A 12,873-nucleotide genomic window follows, 5' to 3' on the forward strand; every position below is an offset into this window, starting at 1 on the left:
TGGTAGAAGAATATCGAAAAATGTTCGCCGACATACAAAAGACTCCAACATCAGATGAAAATATTCAGCATAGAATGGAAGTACTGAAAGAAAATGTACACAAATACAACAACCCTTTTTACTTACGAGCATATAACGTTCAATCTTCGGATGAACTCGGTGAAAATAAAAGGTTAAATTTCAAGAAAACATATAGAAATGAAACATTGTTTAAAGTTCATTCAGAACCTAACCAAGATGGAAACAAACCTACTTTTGTTTCTGCAGACTATGGAACTACAATGAGATGGGGTCATAAAGCTAATCCTGATAGGTGGTTCATAAACTTACAACCACAATTCCAAGAAGTTGTAGACGCAATGGAAGTGAATGGTGAACCAGATATAGCTGGTATTTTCAGCGCGGCTTTAATGCCATTGAAAGATATGAAAGATGCAGATATTTTGAACCAGTATGAAATGAACATGGCTGATGGAAATATAACACCTGACGTTCTAGAACATTTATCTCAAAGAACTACACAGAACCATAGAGATGGTATATTTGGTGAAGAGTTTAGAAAGAAAGTTAGGGAGACAGAAGGAAGAGAACCTATTGTACATGACCTTGCAAACGAAAGTTTGCAAAATGTCATAAAAACTTACTTTGCAGACAATGAACCGAGAAGGGATGAATATTTAAGAAAACTCAAATGGACAGTACCAAATGAAATGTTAGTATTGAAAAACATGTTCCTTGACAAAATAAAACCAACTACAGAAATAAATGACGCAAGACTGAAACGTTGGGTAAAAGCTTTCCCATTCACAAAAGATATTATTGGTAACATGGAAAGAAAACCAGAATGGCTACAAAAACATATATTTGGAAACGAGCTTATTCCATATGGACAAGCTCTGTTTGAAGAGCTTGAACCTGAAACTCAGGAAAGAGTCATACAAACAATACGCGAAGACTCAAATACAAACTATGACAAACTCTTTCTAGGATATAGGTTACCTGAGATGGGCGACCAGAGCCCAAAGGCAAAAAGGACATGGGAAATTTACAACATACTAGGTGAACATGAGGCAAAGATGCAACAACTTGAAGCAGAGGGCAAGTTACCAAAAGCGACACCAAAGAAGAAGAGAAGAGTAGAACAAAGTGAAAGTAGTGAAGAACAAAGTGAAAGTAGTGGCAATGAAGGAAAAAGAAGAGTTAAAAACTCAGTCAGGAAGAAAGTAAAGCTTGGTCCACGTGGGTTCTATTATGACATATAAATCCAACTATTCTATATTTTTACCCATATGAAATGTACGCCGCTCAGAATATAACGCCAACAGTTTTGGATGCCATGAATGGAAATGTTTCCGAATGGTATAACGAATGCGACAATGCCATTAGAAGGTCAGAAATAGTTCCTGGAACTTACGAATATACAACTGCTGTTTCTTATGGAAACGTAGGTGAGTTTGGAGAAGGTTCTTCAACAACAGTAGATATTGCTTGCGACAGGTTTCATATAATTTCTATTGACAACTCATTCTTATACGTGGAACAAGACATTGAAATAAAACCTTCTGCCAAGTTGTCTGACAAGAAAGGTTGCAATGGAATTTTCTATGTCGGATACCAATATGCTCCAGAAGTTTTTATGGGATATAAGATATATTCTAACTCTGACTTAGTTCAAACAGTAACATGGGCAAACTATGAATGGTTCGCTTTGAGAAACTCAGTACAACCACAAGCTAGAGAACAAACAGACCAGTATGCAACTATTGAAAAAATAAGAAGACTTGACCCTAACGTTCCAGGAGTTTATGTTGACCTTTCTGGTTCAGATGGAAATGCTGTCACTAAAGTAAAACTGAAACTTAGAGTTCCTTTGTCATCTTTCCTCATCTTCAGGTTTTTAAGATACTTGCCAAACTGGGCAGGAAAAATTTCTATCGAACTTACTCCAAGCAAAAATAACTTAGTCATTGCACCAACACAAGACCCATTCACTCTTACTGTAGCTGGAACTGGTGGAGCCAAGTTCTGTGACTTTTGCAAAGATAAGGTTGACTTAGACTTTGGTTTCTCAAACCTCAACACTGAAGTAAAGTATTATTTCAATGCTGCTGGAACTGCTTGGGACCCAGTTAGGTTCACATGCGAAAAATTTGAATGCAAGAGAATAGAAAGCAGACTTGCAGTCTATATGTTGGACCCAGATATTTCAAATGCTTTAGCTGCCAAATATATTGCAGTTCCACTTATGTTCCCTATACACCAAATATCTGTCAAAGACTTTGCAGGTGAAGTTGGAAACCAAAATCCAGGAACCGCAGGTGCAAGAACAGATATTGCTTTAACAACTGCAATGAAACACGCAGATACTATGTTTGTACTGTTCAGACGAACTATAAATGACTATTCTTGTTTCTACAACCCTGGTATTAAATATCATATAAACATAGATGGCAAATATTATCCAAGAGAAGAATATTCTACAGTTGAGGATATGAGGTCATACAACTTGACATTAGATGCTATGAACTTTAACAACAACTTCACAACAACCATTAACCCTGAAATGCAAAGTTCTATTATGCCATATGTGAAAGTATGGACTCATACAGGAGGTCAAAAAACTCAATATACAAATGGAGACCGTTCAAACTTTTGGCTTGGCATTCCATTTGCTGACTCAGAAGACTTTATGGGTGGTATTTCAACTGTTGGTACTGTACAAATACAATATACTGGTGACAGAGACGGTCCATATGAACTGAGAGCAAAGAAGTTTACAAAACCAATAGCACTTTTCACGGAAGATGCTCTTTTGAAGATTCGTTCGATGAAACCTGCTGGGGCTCCTCAGATTGGCATAACGACAGCTTCCATCGAGCAGATTTTGGCAGCAGGTCAGTAAGTTGTTCTTGAACTGACTTCTCTCCATCGTAAATAGTTATGACACCTGTTTTGACATAAAATTGTATTATAAACTTACCTTTAGAAATATCTGTAAGTTTTGTTGTTATATTTTTGTCAACGTCAAGAACTTTCACCATTTCAGTTATACCAACTTTCTTTGCTTTATGAAAATATTTAGGTTCAGCAAAGACTGCTATTCTATAACATTTTCCATTGTTTGTGTAAAGAACTATTCTGTCAATGTATTTGTATTGTTTGTGAGTATAAACCTTGTTTTGCTTCAATTCGAAGAGATACTCAAATACGTCCATCTTTTTATTCTAAGTAAAATGTCATTTCCGAAAAATAGAAGCGTAAGTGTTTCAAAAGGTTTAATGGCGGTGGCAGATGTGAAGTTAAATTCACCAACTCAAACAAACAGTCAAAATGTTGTTGTCAATGTCAAAGAAAGAGATGTTGAAGTGGGGAAACCATACGAAGACGAAGATGGTATAACAATAGTTCCTGTAAAAGAACAACCAACATATCCTGAAGTTAGCAGAGACTTAAGTTCTGTTGCAGATATTCGAAATGACTACATGCAACTGAAAGACAAACTTAAAACTCAGGAGAAGATTTGTCAAGCTTTAGGTATAATGTTAAACTTGGTCGAACACAACCCTGTAAAAGTGAACTCATATGTCATCGCACCTCATGAAGTTTTGAAAGAACTATTGAAACTTTTGACAGAGGCAGACGATATAAACATCAAAGAAATAGAACCCGACGTTAGTTGCTGTGGTGTTTCATATAATGTCATTGACAAGATATACGTTATGAAAGGAGGTGAAACGTTGAACTTAAAATATAGTTTCCCAGACGTTATAAAAATATTTGACGACCACAACATTTCATTAAAATTTATTTGCTAAGTAAATGGCAGAAGACATAATGGTTTATACTATTACGACTAAAAACCCTGAGTCATATAATTCTATAACAACAAACTTACAAAGTCCTCAAGGACGATATTGTAAACTAACCTTAAACACAATGACGACTAAAGCTTGTTTTGCTCTTTTGACACCAGAAGATTTTATTGTTGTGAATGGTAAAAAATACTCCTTTGAAGATACTTACTCAGATATACCACCAACAGGTTTTGTTGACTTATTTAATACTTTAAGGACGGGTGTAACATGTGCTGCAACTAGAGCAGGTTTCATTATGTTTGGATGTCCGACTGAGTTTACTATAAACAATATGAGCTATAATACAAAACTTATATCTGGTTTTTACTACCAACAGTTTCCTATAACAGGAAAAGGTGTCATACAAGGAATGTCTATTCCATTGACATTAAGCACACCAATCTTATATATTGTTTCAAACTTAGGTTCAAAGTGTTATTCGAATGTCGACAGAAACTATTATGACCAAAAGATACTTATGCGTATAAACAACACATTCTCTGCTGGTTTGCCTATTGTTCATTCGAATGCAGAGTTTTCAGCTTTAGTAAACTCAAACACTTTAGCAAACATAAACTTAACCTTAGTTGACGCAAACTTTGTTCCTGTAAAACTTTTATGTCCTATGTATTTGTCAATGACGGCAGAAAGTTTCGAATTGGAAGATGCAACTGGTGAAAGTATTGTATTACAAGAACAACTTCAACAACAAATAGCTCAAGAACAACAAATGCAACAAATGGAACAAATGCAACAAATAGCTCAAGAATAAAAAAAAATATTTTTTTTATTTTTATAAAAATGTACAGAATAGATGTTTCAGATTTTTATGACTTCCAAGCCTTCAGAAATATGTGTCCATTTCGAGACTATAACAAAGCAGTCGAGAATTTGAAACGTTTAGTCATTTATGTCGACTCTGCCCCAGAATGTTATGTTATGAAAGAATGGGATGTTGTCTTTAACAAACCAAGAGCAACAATATTTCAGAACAAGAATGTAGACAGAAACTTAAGAAAATAAAAGTTGTACAAGTTGGCATGAAGATGTTAGATGCTTGGGATATCTTATTGTCAAAGTTAGAAGATTTTTCAGTTCGAGGTATAAAGTTCTATACACCTTCTCCAAACTTCTATTCTATCTTCACTGGATATAAATACGAACAAGTAGAATGGAAAGAAAATATTATAGAAGCTTGGTTAGACCATGTCAAAGAAATTATATGCAATGGAAACGAAAGAGTCTATGAGTATATCTTATGTTGGTTTGCAAACATCTTACAACATCCAAGTGCTAAAAATGAAACTGCTCTCATTATAATTGGAAAACAAGGAACAGGTAAGAACACATTCTTTACAGATATTTTGTGCAAACTGTTAGAAGGTTATTCGAACCCGAATATGACAAACTTAGAAAACATCTGCGGTAAATTTAACTCTTCAATAGAGAATATGAAACTTATAGTTTGCAATGAACTTCAAAGTATAGATACAACAAAAGTTTTGAACTCAGATGCTTTGAAGAGTCTTATAACAGACAAAGTTGGAGTTGTTGAAAGAAAGTATAAAGACCAAAGAGTTTGTGAAAATGTTGCAAACTTCATTATGGTTTCAAACAATGTTGTTCCGATGAAGTTAGAAAGTTCTGACAGAAGATATGTAGTTGTCAGAACGTCAGATTCTCATATGCAAGATACAGAATATTTTGACGACTTAGCAGAAACTTTGACACCTAACTTTTACAACCACTTGTTCTCATATTTCATGACATTAGATATTTCTAAGTTCAATCCAAGACAAATTCCACATACCGAAGAGAGACAAACATTGTTAGAAGCAAACAAGAGTGTATATGAACTGTTTATAGATGAGACTAACTTTGAGTGTTTAGATGAAAGGTCATTGTACGACTCGTATAAACAATATTGTCAAGAATATGGTTATATGGCAGCTTCTAAACGTACATTCTTGGCAAATGTCAAAAATCTTTTAGATGTTCAGAATGGTGTATATACAAAGAAAAATTTTTCTGAGTAAATTTTAAAAAAAATATTTTTTTATTCTGAAGAAAAGATGACAGAAAAATTAACTTTTTACATAGCGCCAAACCCTTCTTGCCCACATCTTTTTAAGCCACAATATATAGACATAGAACTAAATAGAGAAAGCGAAATTCTACAAACAGAAGAAACATATAGAGACCTAGATAACGAAAATGGATATGCGCTATTCTGGTTAGATTGTCCTTATGAAATGTATGAAAAAAAGGCTTTATATGAAGAATATAGAAAATATTGTCATGAAAACGATATAAGACCAAGCTCTAGAGAAAAATTCTATGCTGGTATAAAACATCTTTTCGAAGTTCAGAATGGCAAATATAGAAAGAAATAATTTTTCTGAGTAAATTTTAAAAAAATATTTTTTTATCCGATAGAAAAGATGACAAAATTCATCTCAGTAAATAAGTACATGACAGAAGTCAAAGATAAGTTAGCTCCATTCACATATTTGAATGTTTACTTCTACCATTTTGAAAAGTCTACATTCAGCAAAGTTTGGAACATCGAACCAGTTAAGTTTGCTATTGTGACTAAAAATGGTGCGAAATTTGAAGACTTAGACATAGAAGGTTTGTTAACAGTCAAAGAAAATTTTGACAGAAGGTTTTCAAACCTTAAAGAAGGCAAAGCATACAAACTTGTTATACCTTATGAACCAAAGAAGGCAGACGACTATGAATATTATGAGTCTAAAGTTGTAGAAGTTCAAGGTAAATTGGGTAAAAAGATTTTAGAGTCTAAGCCGGTGTTTGCTCCTAAAGAGGAAGAGAACATTGACATTGACCCAGAAATGTTCTAAAAATAAAATTTTATTTTTACATGTCATATCTCACCTTCTCTGGAACTGGTTCAGGTTCTTTCTTCTCTTCTTCTACTTTTTTCTCTTTCTTTCCTTTCTTCTTCTTTTCTGGTGGAGTTATGTCAAATTTCTCAGAACCATATTTCTGTAAAAGTTCTTTGTCCTTTAATAGCTCTTCTATTCTGTTTTCTATTTCATCTTCAAGAACAGCGCATGTGTCTTCTTTGCATTCTAAGAAGTTTTGTTGGACTTCATCTCTCCAAGAGGCGTCATCTCTGTCAACAAGTCTGTCATTGACAAATTTTAAGACTTCTCTGCTTAAGGTTTTATGGTTCTTGTCATATTCCCAGAAACAGAACTTTAGAACAAATTCACCTTTCTTGTTTACACTATGTAAGATTTTATGGTCGACAGATGTTTTGCTGTCGAAAAGCTTGTCTCGAATATAGATAGCGAAATCGCTAGACATTTCCTAAAAGATAAAAATTTTAATTTTTCTAAAAATATGTTAGAAAAAAAGTTTGCTGACATTGACAAGAAATTTGAGAATGTTTTAAATAAGAACAAGAGGAAGTTGGAAAATGCTCAGATAAAACCCATACATGACAAGTTCTTATTTGCTCAGAATGGTATAACAGGTCTAATTGCACCGCCTGGGTCGGGTAAGACTTTCACTTATCTTAAAATGGCTGCACAACAACAAGAACTAGATGAGAAGAACCCATTCTATGAGTTAGTTGTTATTTGTAGTACTTCTGGTCAATTTGACCAAACCGTCAATTCGTTCAAAGATATTATAAAAAAGTCTAAGTTAGTATGTATAAAAGACTCTGAGTTGTTAGATTGGATAAAGAAGTACCAAAGAAGAGTTTTGAAGTACAATGCTATAAATGAGTATATAAATTCGAAGTTTAAAGACCCAAATGAGGAAATGCAGAGAATATTAGAGAAGAAACACTTCAGAAACAAACAGAAAGAGATAGAATACATTTCGAAGAAATTGCAATCTTACGATTGGAAGACTTACCCTCACAGATGTCTTCTTATCTTAGATGATTTCGCCTCTCATCCTTTGTTAAAGAACAGAGAACAAGATATGTGTCGAATTCTTAAGAAGCTCAGACACTTTAACATTTCAGTCGTAATATGTGTACAGACAGCAAAGAGTTTAAGTAAGGATGTAAAGAGAATACTTACTGACATAATACTTTTCCCAGGATTGTCAGAAGACGATTTCATGGAACTTATGAAAGAGTCCATGGCAGGTAAGTTTGACAGACATGAACTATGGGAGAAGTACAAAGTCATACAAGACCCTCATACTTCTTTCAGAATTCATATCTACGCAAACAAAGTTCAAATTGTAAAAAGTCAAGCGTAAAAATAAAGAGTTCATTTACTCTGCTTGTTTGAAGTTGTCAAAATACTCTGTTATTTTTTCTTTCAGTAGCGGTAAGTCTTCTTTGAAGGTAAGTATTGTACAACCTTTCATATCATAGTGTGTTTGAGGTAACGTATCTTGAACTATTTGTTTCACATCTTCATTTGGGGTCATTGAAATCGGTAAGTTTTCGCGATAGAACCAATTTCTGTCAGATTTGTAAATCTTAGCAAGGTCGTAAAAGCTTTTGTTGTTTCTTCTGACTAAATGCAACATAACCATATCTCTGTCTTCTTCATTTTCCATCTCTTCAGTATAAATCATATACTTATAGTTCTTTTCCTTTCCTTTTGGTACCGAACGTGGTATTCTTTTCTGAAGGCTTTTGTCTTTTGCTTCAAGCTTGTTTTCCATCTCTTCACGTTCTTGTCTATGAATTTCGTCAAGAAGTCTGTAAATATGCCAAGCATAACGAGGAGAAGCCCACATTCCAACAGCATTTACAAGAAGTCTATGTACATACCAACCTCTCAAACCATTTGGCAAATTTTTACGATTTTCATAGAGTTTTGGCGACCCCGAAAAAAGTCGGGCTCGCTGTGCTTCGCTCAAAAGTTCTTGTGTGCTTTGGTTTTTGAACCAATCGTCTGTATGTTTGGTATCTGGTGCAAAACATGCTGTCAAAATACTTTGCATTTGGTACATATCGTCTTTGACCGAACGAATGAGACGGAGTTGTTTGTTATACTGTATGTATTCATATTCTTCATTTATAGCTTCATGGACTATAACTGTTGTTGTGTTCTCTGTTGTTGACATATCTGTCTTTACATACAAAATAAAAAAATAAAAAAAAATAAAAACTAACTTTTTTTTCTGACTTTCACAAAAGACCAAAAATAAACGCTTTACATGTATTTTTCAGCAACTTCGTCATTACTGTCTTTACATACAAAATAACTAATGAAATTCATGATTTTTGTTGCTGAATTCAATAAAAATATATTTTAGGTGAAGAGGTGAGATGTCACCCGTTTTCTCACCTCTTTTTTCACCTCAGTTATTTTATAAGCGTTTTACATGAATTGTACGATGTATATTTGAAATCCTAAACAGTTTTGTAGCTTCTATTTCTTCTTTTAGTACATCGAATGTTTTAACAATGCCGAAAGTTTCTTTATATTTCTTCTTGACATCTGAAAGAAGGAAATCGTCAACTGTTGGATAGTTTTTGTTCAGAAATTCTAACATGTCCATTTTATTTTCTGCTGGCTTTTCTGCTTCTTTCTTTAAGTCTGCATAGTCGTTTCTCATTCTTTCTATCTCTTTGACGGAGTAGTTATATTTCCTCATTGCTGCTTTACATTTAGAACATTGCGGGTTCATTTTTGCGTTATATTCTGAAACCTTACCTGCTAAAACAACCAAGGCGTCAATGGTTTTCTTCATCTCAAACATAGCGGGTCTTATCTGTTCATTCCATACCTTACCTCTTCTATCTTTATCTCTTATCTGCCATACACATTCAGCAACTAACGAAACAAAGTTGTCGTAGGTCTTAAACTCCCCAGATTTATATATGTCAGAGATGTTCTTATATACCATATCGCAGTCTTTGTCCATGACTTTGTGGTTGCAATGAAAACCAAGGAATTCATAGTTAACCTTACGTATGAACTTCTTTATTTCAACTGAGTCGGTTGGTCTGACTTCTATTTCTTCAAATTCTGGAATAGTAAGCTTTTGTTGTTGGATTTCAGGAAGTTTAGGTAGATGGTCAATAATATCCTGCATTTCATAAAGATACTGTCCATTTGTTTCATCTTTCGCACTACAGTTTAGATCTCCTTGGAGAAGTTCCTGCTTTATCTTCTGGATTTCTGTTTCGAAAGTATATGAAGAAGGAATGAAGCTTTTCATCTCTACTAACATTGAAGTTGGGTTCATGACTAGCGAGTTTGGTGCTGTTGTTGCTAACATGTTCTTACAATAAAAATAAAAAATATTTTTTTAAAAAAACTAAAATATATTTTTCTATCTTAAGGAAATTCATGAGGTGAGAAAACAGGTGAAAAAAGAGGTGAGATGTCACCTCTTCACCTAAACATTATTTTTGCTGAAAAATGACCAAATTTCATGAAAATTCAACGGGTGAGAAAACAGGTGAAAAAGGAGGTGAGATCGCACCTCTTCACCTAAACTTTATTTTTGCCAAAAAAATGGTTCATTTACTCACAATATTTTTGTACAAAACGACCCCAAACTTTTAACTTCTTTTCTGCAGCTTCTAATGCTATCTTAGCGAGTTCATATTCTCTAAATTCTCTCTTTAAATCTTCTTGTTCCCATTGGTCTAGTTCGTATGGCGAGTCTCTATAACCAGAACATATCTCACGTTCATGTTCTATTTGTTTTTCATGCATTTTTCTAACTTCTTCTTCGAACAAAGGTTTTGCATTCTCTACTGTATCTTCAAGTTCTTCTTCATCTAATTTCTCATGAACTTTCTTGTCTATGGAGTCCAGAATTTTTCCAACTGCTATACAATATTTTGGAGAAGCCCACATTGCTATATAGTTTACGAGTCTTGGGTCTACATACATTCCTCTAACCTGTTTGATTTCATCAGGAATTCCTGCATGAATTTTGTATAAAAAGCAACCCGCTGTTTTCCGCGGGTTGGTATATTCTTCACAAAATGCCTCAAAATACTCTTCCCAGGACTTATTTTCCAACAACCTTCTAAAGTCTTTCCTAAACTGCTGACACATCTTTGTTGCATTTATATAACCATCCTTGTCTCTACGTAAGACTTCAATACCGTTGTAAGTGCCTTTTGTGAATGTTTCGCCATTAGATTTGTTCGTGAACGTTTTTGCTTCGACTGACATTACTGTTCTTACAATAAAAATAAAAAATATTTTTTTAAAAAAACTAACTTTATTTTTTATTTCGGGAAAATTCATGAAAATTCAACGGGTGAGAAAAGAGGTGAGAAAACAGGTGAGATCTCACCTCTTCACCTAAAATATATTTTTGGTTCATTTACACTCATTGCGATGAAGAAGTCTTGACATTTTCCCGACTGTTGTCGAAATGTCATGTTGTCACCATTTTCAAAAAGATGTTAAATGACCGAGTGACCGAGTGACATGGTGACCCCTTCAGTAAACATCTCATTTTAACTCACTTTTTTTCTATCTTAAGGAAATTCATGAAAATTCAAGAGGGTAGAAAACAGGTTAGAAAACAGGTTAGATCTAACCTTCTACCCTAAAAGTATTTTTCAATACTTTTTCAGCACTTTTCCGTAGTTATATATGAAAGACAATTCGAGATAAAAGTCATAGTACAATGGTATTATATGTTGCACACCATTTGTTGTGAACCAAACTTGAAAGTCAGAGAAACTGTTACTAGGTGGTTCGTAGAATTTAGAAGCAAAGTCATAAAAGTCCTTACCAATACATAGAAAACTATTGTTGCTTGAACTGAAACTTGCATGACACATAACATTTTGAGGGTCAAACACGTTTCTATAAACCATCAAATCTGCTGGTGGAAGTATAAATTTAAATGGACCATCTGGTGGTAATGGTTCGTTCTGGTTTAGTAACCGAAGAAATTGTGCCCAAGAACGTTTGTCTACTTCCCAAAATAAAAACTCCGTATCTCTTGGAGGGTTAATTTCAATCTTTTGAAATGAAACGGTGGAGTTCATCTTGTTATATTCTAGTTTCAGATAGTATGTTCCATTTAGTAAAGAGTCATATTTTTCTTGAAATTCCCAATAGTATTTGTTCATTTGAGTTTGAAAGTCATTTAGAGTTTTCTCAAGACTTTCGTCTGAACGAACTGTAAAGATTCTCATTTCATCAAATTTGTCTATTAGACCATCAGAACCTTTATACTGCCCATGAAAATATACTGCGAACATAAATGCGTTAGTTCTATTTGAAAACAAAACTCTTCTAAATCCTATTGCCTTTGCATCTGAAGGACTTTGAAGCCAACGAATTGGATAGTCAAACCTGTAAGCTCGGGATGAAATTTCTTCATCTGAAATAGTCCTACCAGCATTTGTAAAGATATAGTCTAACGGTTTTGTATCTGCTACTTTTGTTCTTTGTTTTTCAACCTGAAGCATTTAATATATGTAAAAATATATTGTTTTAAAATGGTATGCCATATAGCTTCTTGAATTTGTTAAGAAGTATTTGAACGCATTTTCCATCTGTATCTCTAGTGTTTACATAAGCATAGCCCGCCTTAGTAAAATATACTTGTAATTTCCTATAGTTTACGCCGGTATAAAAGTAGAAAGAGTCTTGTTCTTCGCTATAGTAGTAAAACTCAAAAGTATGCTTGCCATAGTCTGTAATTTCAATTGTTTCATCTTCTAGTTCGTCGACAAATTCGAATACTATATCTCCAAATTTGCCTCTGTTCTTATTGTTTTCAGAACGAGTGACCCAACGTAAGTTTTCAAGTCTATTGTCGTTTCTTATACGGTTTATATGGTCTACAAAAGGTAAATTGTTAGGGTTCGGTATAAAATGAGTTGCAATGACAACATGTTTAAAATAGCGTTTCCCACCCATCTTCATCATAGCATATCCGTTATTTTGCTCCCATCCGCTTAAAACTCTTTTTGTCTTTTTGTTTCTGACTTCAAATGACTCACAACAGTGAATTTCATATTTCTCATCTAACAAACAAGTTTCCCAACGGTCTGCTCCAACAAACTCAGCGTACATTTCAAATAAAATAAAAAAAA

The 12,873-nt window shown here is 33.9% G+C and overlaps 14 protein-coding genes and 1 pseudogene across 15 annotated transcripts; 9 read left to right on the plus strand and 6 right to left on the minus strand.

Annotated features, from left to right (window-relative positions):
• Positions 1–20: 20 nt before the first annotated feature.
• TVAGG3_0785870 (protein of unknown function, DUF4106 family) lies at positions 21–1,262 on the plus strand (the record flags this gene model as incomplete). The annotated part of the gene is made up of 1 exon (XM_051246567.1): positions 21–1,262. One exon carries the CDS (start codon positions 21–23, stop codon positions 1,260–1,262), a length of 1,242 nt encoding a protein of 413 aa, XP_051082042.1.
• A 32-nt stretch (positions 1,263–1,294) lies between these two features.
• Positions 1,295–1,756, plus strand: TVAGG3_0785880 (uncharacterized protein; the record flags this gene model as incomplete). Its single annotated transcript, XM_051246568.1, has 1 exon — positions 1,295–1,756. A coding segment is annotated over one exon (462 nt), but the record flags the coding sequence as incomplete, so codon positions are not given.
• Positions 1,757–2,188: 432 nt separating this feature from the next.
• TVAGG3_0785890 (protein of unknown function, DUF4106 family) lies at positions 2,189–2,902 on the plus strand (the record flags this gene model as incomplete). Its single annotated transcript, XM_051246569.1, has 1 exon — positions 2,189–2,902. The coding sequence occupies one exon, from the start codon at positions 2,189–2,191 to the stop codon at positions 2,900–2,902; it is 714 nt and encodes a 237-aa protein (XP_051082044.1).
• A 376-nt stretch (positions 2,903–3,278) lies between these two features.
• On the plus strand, positions 3,279–3,815 carry TVAGG3_0785900 (protein of unknown function, DUF4106 family; the record flags this gene model as incomplete). Its single annotated transcript, XM_051246570.1, has 1 exon — positions 3,279–3,815. The coding sequence occupies one exon, from the start codon at positions 3,279–3,281 to the stop codon at positions 3,813–3,815; it is 537 nt and encodes a 178-aa protein (XP_051082045.1).
• Positions 3,816–3,819: 4 nt separating this feature from the next.
• On the plus strand, positions 3,820–4,626 carry TVAGG3_0785910 (uncharacterized protein; the record flags this gene model as incomplete). The annotated part of the gene is made up of 1 exon (XM_051246571.1): positions 3,820–4,626. The coding sequence occupies one exon, from the start codon at positions 3,820–3,822 to the stop codon at positions 4,624–4,626; it is 807 nt and encodes a 268-aa protein (XP_051082046.1).
• A 29-nt stretch (positions 4,627–4,655) lies between these two features.
• Positions 4,656–5,342, plus strand: TVAGG3_0785920 (annotated as a pseudogene). The gene has a single exon. A coding segment is annotated over exon 1 (687 nt).
• Positions 5,343–5,458: 116 nt separating this feature from the next.
• On the plus strand, positions 5,459–5,890 carry TVAGG3_0785930 (Poxvirus D5 protein-like family; the record flags this gene model as incomplete). The annotated part of the gene is made up of 1 exon (XM_001300363.1): positions 5,459–5,890. The coding sequence occupies one exon, from the start codon at positions 5,459–5,461 to the stop codon at positions 5,888–5,890; it is 432 nt and encodes a 143-aa protein (XP_001300364.1).
• Positions 5,891–6,295: 405 nt separating this feature from the next.
• Positions 6,296–6,715, plus strand: TVAGG3_0785940 (protein of unknown function, DUF4108 family; the record flags this gene model as incomplete). The annotated part of the gene is made up of 1 exon (XM_001301203.2): positions 6,296–6,715. The coding sequence occupies one exon, from the start codon at positions 6,296–6,298 to the stop codon at positions 6,713–6,715; it is 420 nt and encodes a 139-aa protein (XP_001301204.2).
• Positions 6,716–6,731: 16 nt separating this feature from the next.
• On the minus strand, positions 6,732–7,184 carry TVAGG3_0785950 (uncharacterized protein; the record flags this gene model as incomplete). Its single annotated transcript, XM_001300365.1, has 1 exon — positions 6,732–7,184. One exon carries the CDS (start codon positions 7,182–7,184, stop codon positions 6,732–6,734), a length of 453 nt encoding a protein of 150 aa, XP_001300366.1.
• A 36-nt stretch (positions 7,185–7,220) lies between these two features.
• On the plus strand, positions 7,221–8,096 carry TVAGG3_0785960 (protein of unknown function, DUF4106 family; the record flags this gene model as incomplete). The annotated part of the gene is made up of 1 exon (XM_001300366.1): positions 7,221–8,096. One exon carries the CDS (start codon positions 7,221–7,223, stop codon positions 8,094–8,096), a length of 876 nt encoding a protein of 291 aa, XP_001300367.1.
• Positions 8,097–8,111: 15 nt separating this feature from the next.
• TVAGG3_0785970 (KilA, N-terminal/APSES-type HTH, DNA-binding family) lies at positions 8,112–8,915 on the minus strand (the record flags this gene model as incomplete). Its single annotated transcript, XM_001300367.1, has 1 exon — positions 8,112–8,915. One exon carries the CDS (start codon positions 8,913–8,915, stop codon positions 8,112–8,114), a length of 804 nt encoding a protein of 267 aa, XP_001300368.1.
• Positions 8,916–9,161: 246 nt separating this feature from the next.
• TVAGG3_0785980 (organellar and viral DNA polymerase type B) lies at positions 9,162–10,076 on the minus strand (the record flags this gene model as incomplete). Its single annotated transcript, XM_001300368.1, has 1 exon — positions 9,162–10,076. One exon carries the CDS (start codon positions 10,074–10,076, stop codon positions 9,162–9,164), a length of 915 nt encoding a protein of 304 aa, XP_001300369.1.
• Positions 10,077–10,324: 248 nt separating this feature from the next.
• Positions 10,325–10,987, minus strand: TVAGG3_0785990 (uncharacterized protein; the record flags this gene model as incomplete). Its single annotated transcript, XM_051246572.1, has 1 exon — positions 10,325–10,987. One exon carries the CDS (start codon positions 10,985–10,987, stop codon positions 10,325–10,327), a length of 663 nt encoding a protein of 220 aa, XP_051082047.1.
• A 395-nt stretch (positions 10,988–11,382) lies between these two features.
• On the minus strand, positions 11,383–12,243 carry TVAGG3_0786000 (uncharacterized protein; the record flags this gene model as incomplete). Its single annotated transcript, XM_051246573.1, has 1 exon — positions 11,383–12,243. The coding sequence occupies one exon, from the start codon at positions 12,241–12,243 to the stop codon at positions 11,383–11,385; it is 861 nt and encodes a 286-aa protein (XP_051082048.1).
• Positions 12,244–12,268: 25 nt separating this feature from the next.
• On the minus strand, positions 12,269–12,853 carry TVAGG3_0786010 (His-Me finger endonucleases family; the record flags this gene model as incomplete). The annotated part of the gene is made up of 1 exon (XM_051246574.1): positions 12,269–12,853. One exon carries the CDS (start codon positions 12,851–12,853, stop codon positions 12,269–12,271), a length of 585 nt encoding a protein of 194 aa, XP_051082049.1.
• Between the last annotated feature and the right edge of the window lie 20 nt (positions 12,854–12,873).

Source organism: Trichomonas vaginalis, chromosome VI, assembly GCF_026262505.1.
Source record: "Trichomonas vaginalis G3 chromosome VI, whole genome shotgun sequence".
Classification (NCBI taxonomy): domain Eukaryota; phylum Parabasalia; order Trichomonadida; family Trichomonadidae; genus Trichomonas; species Trichomonas vaginalis.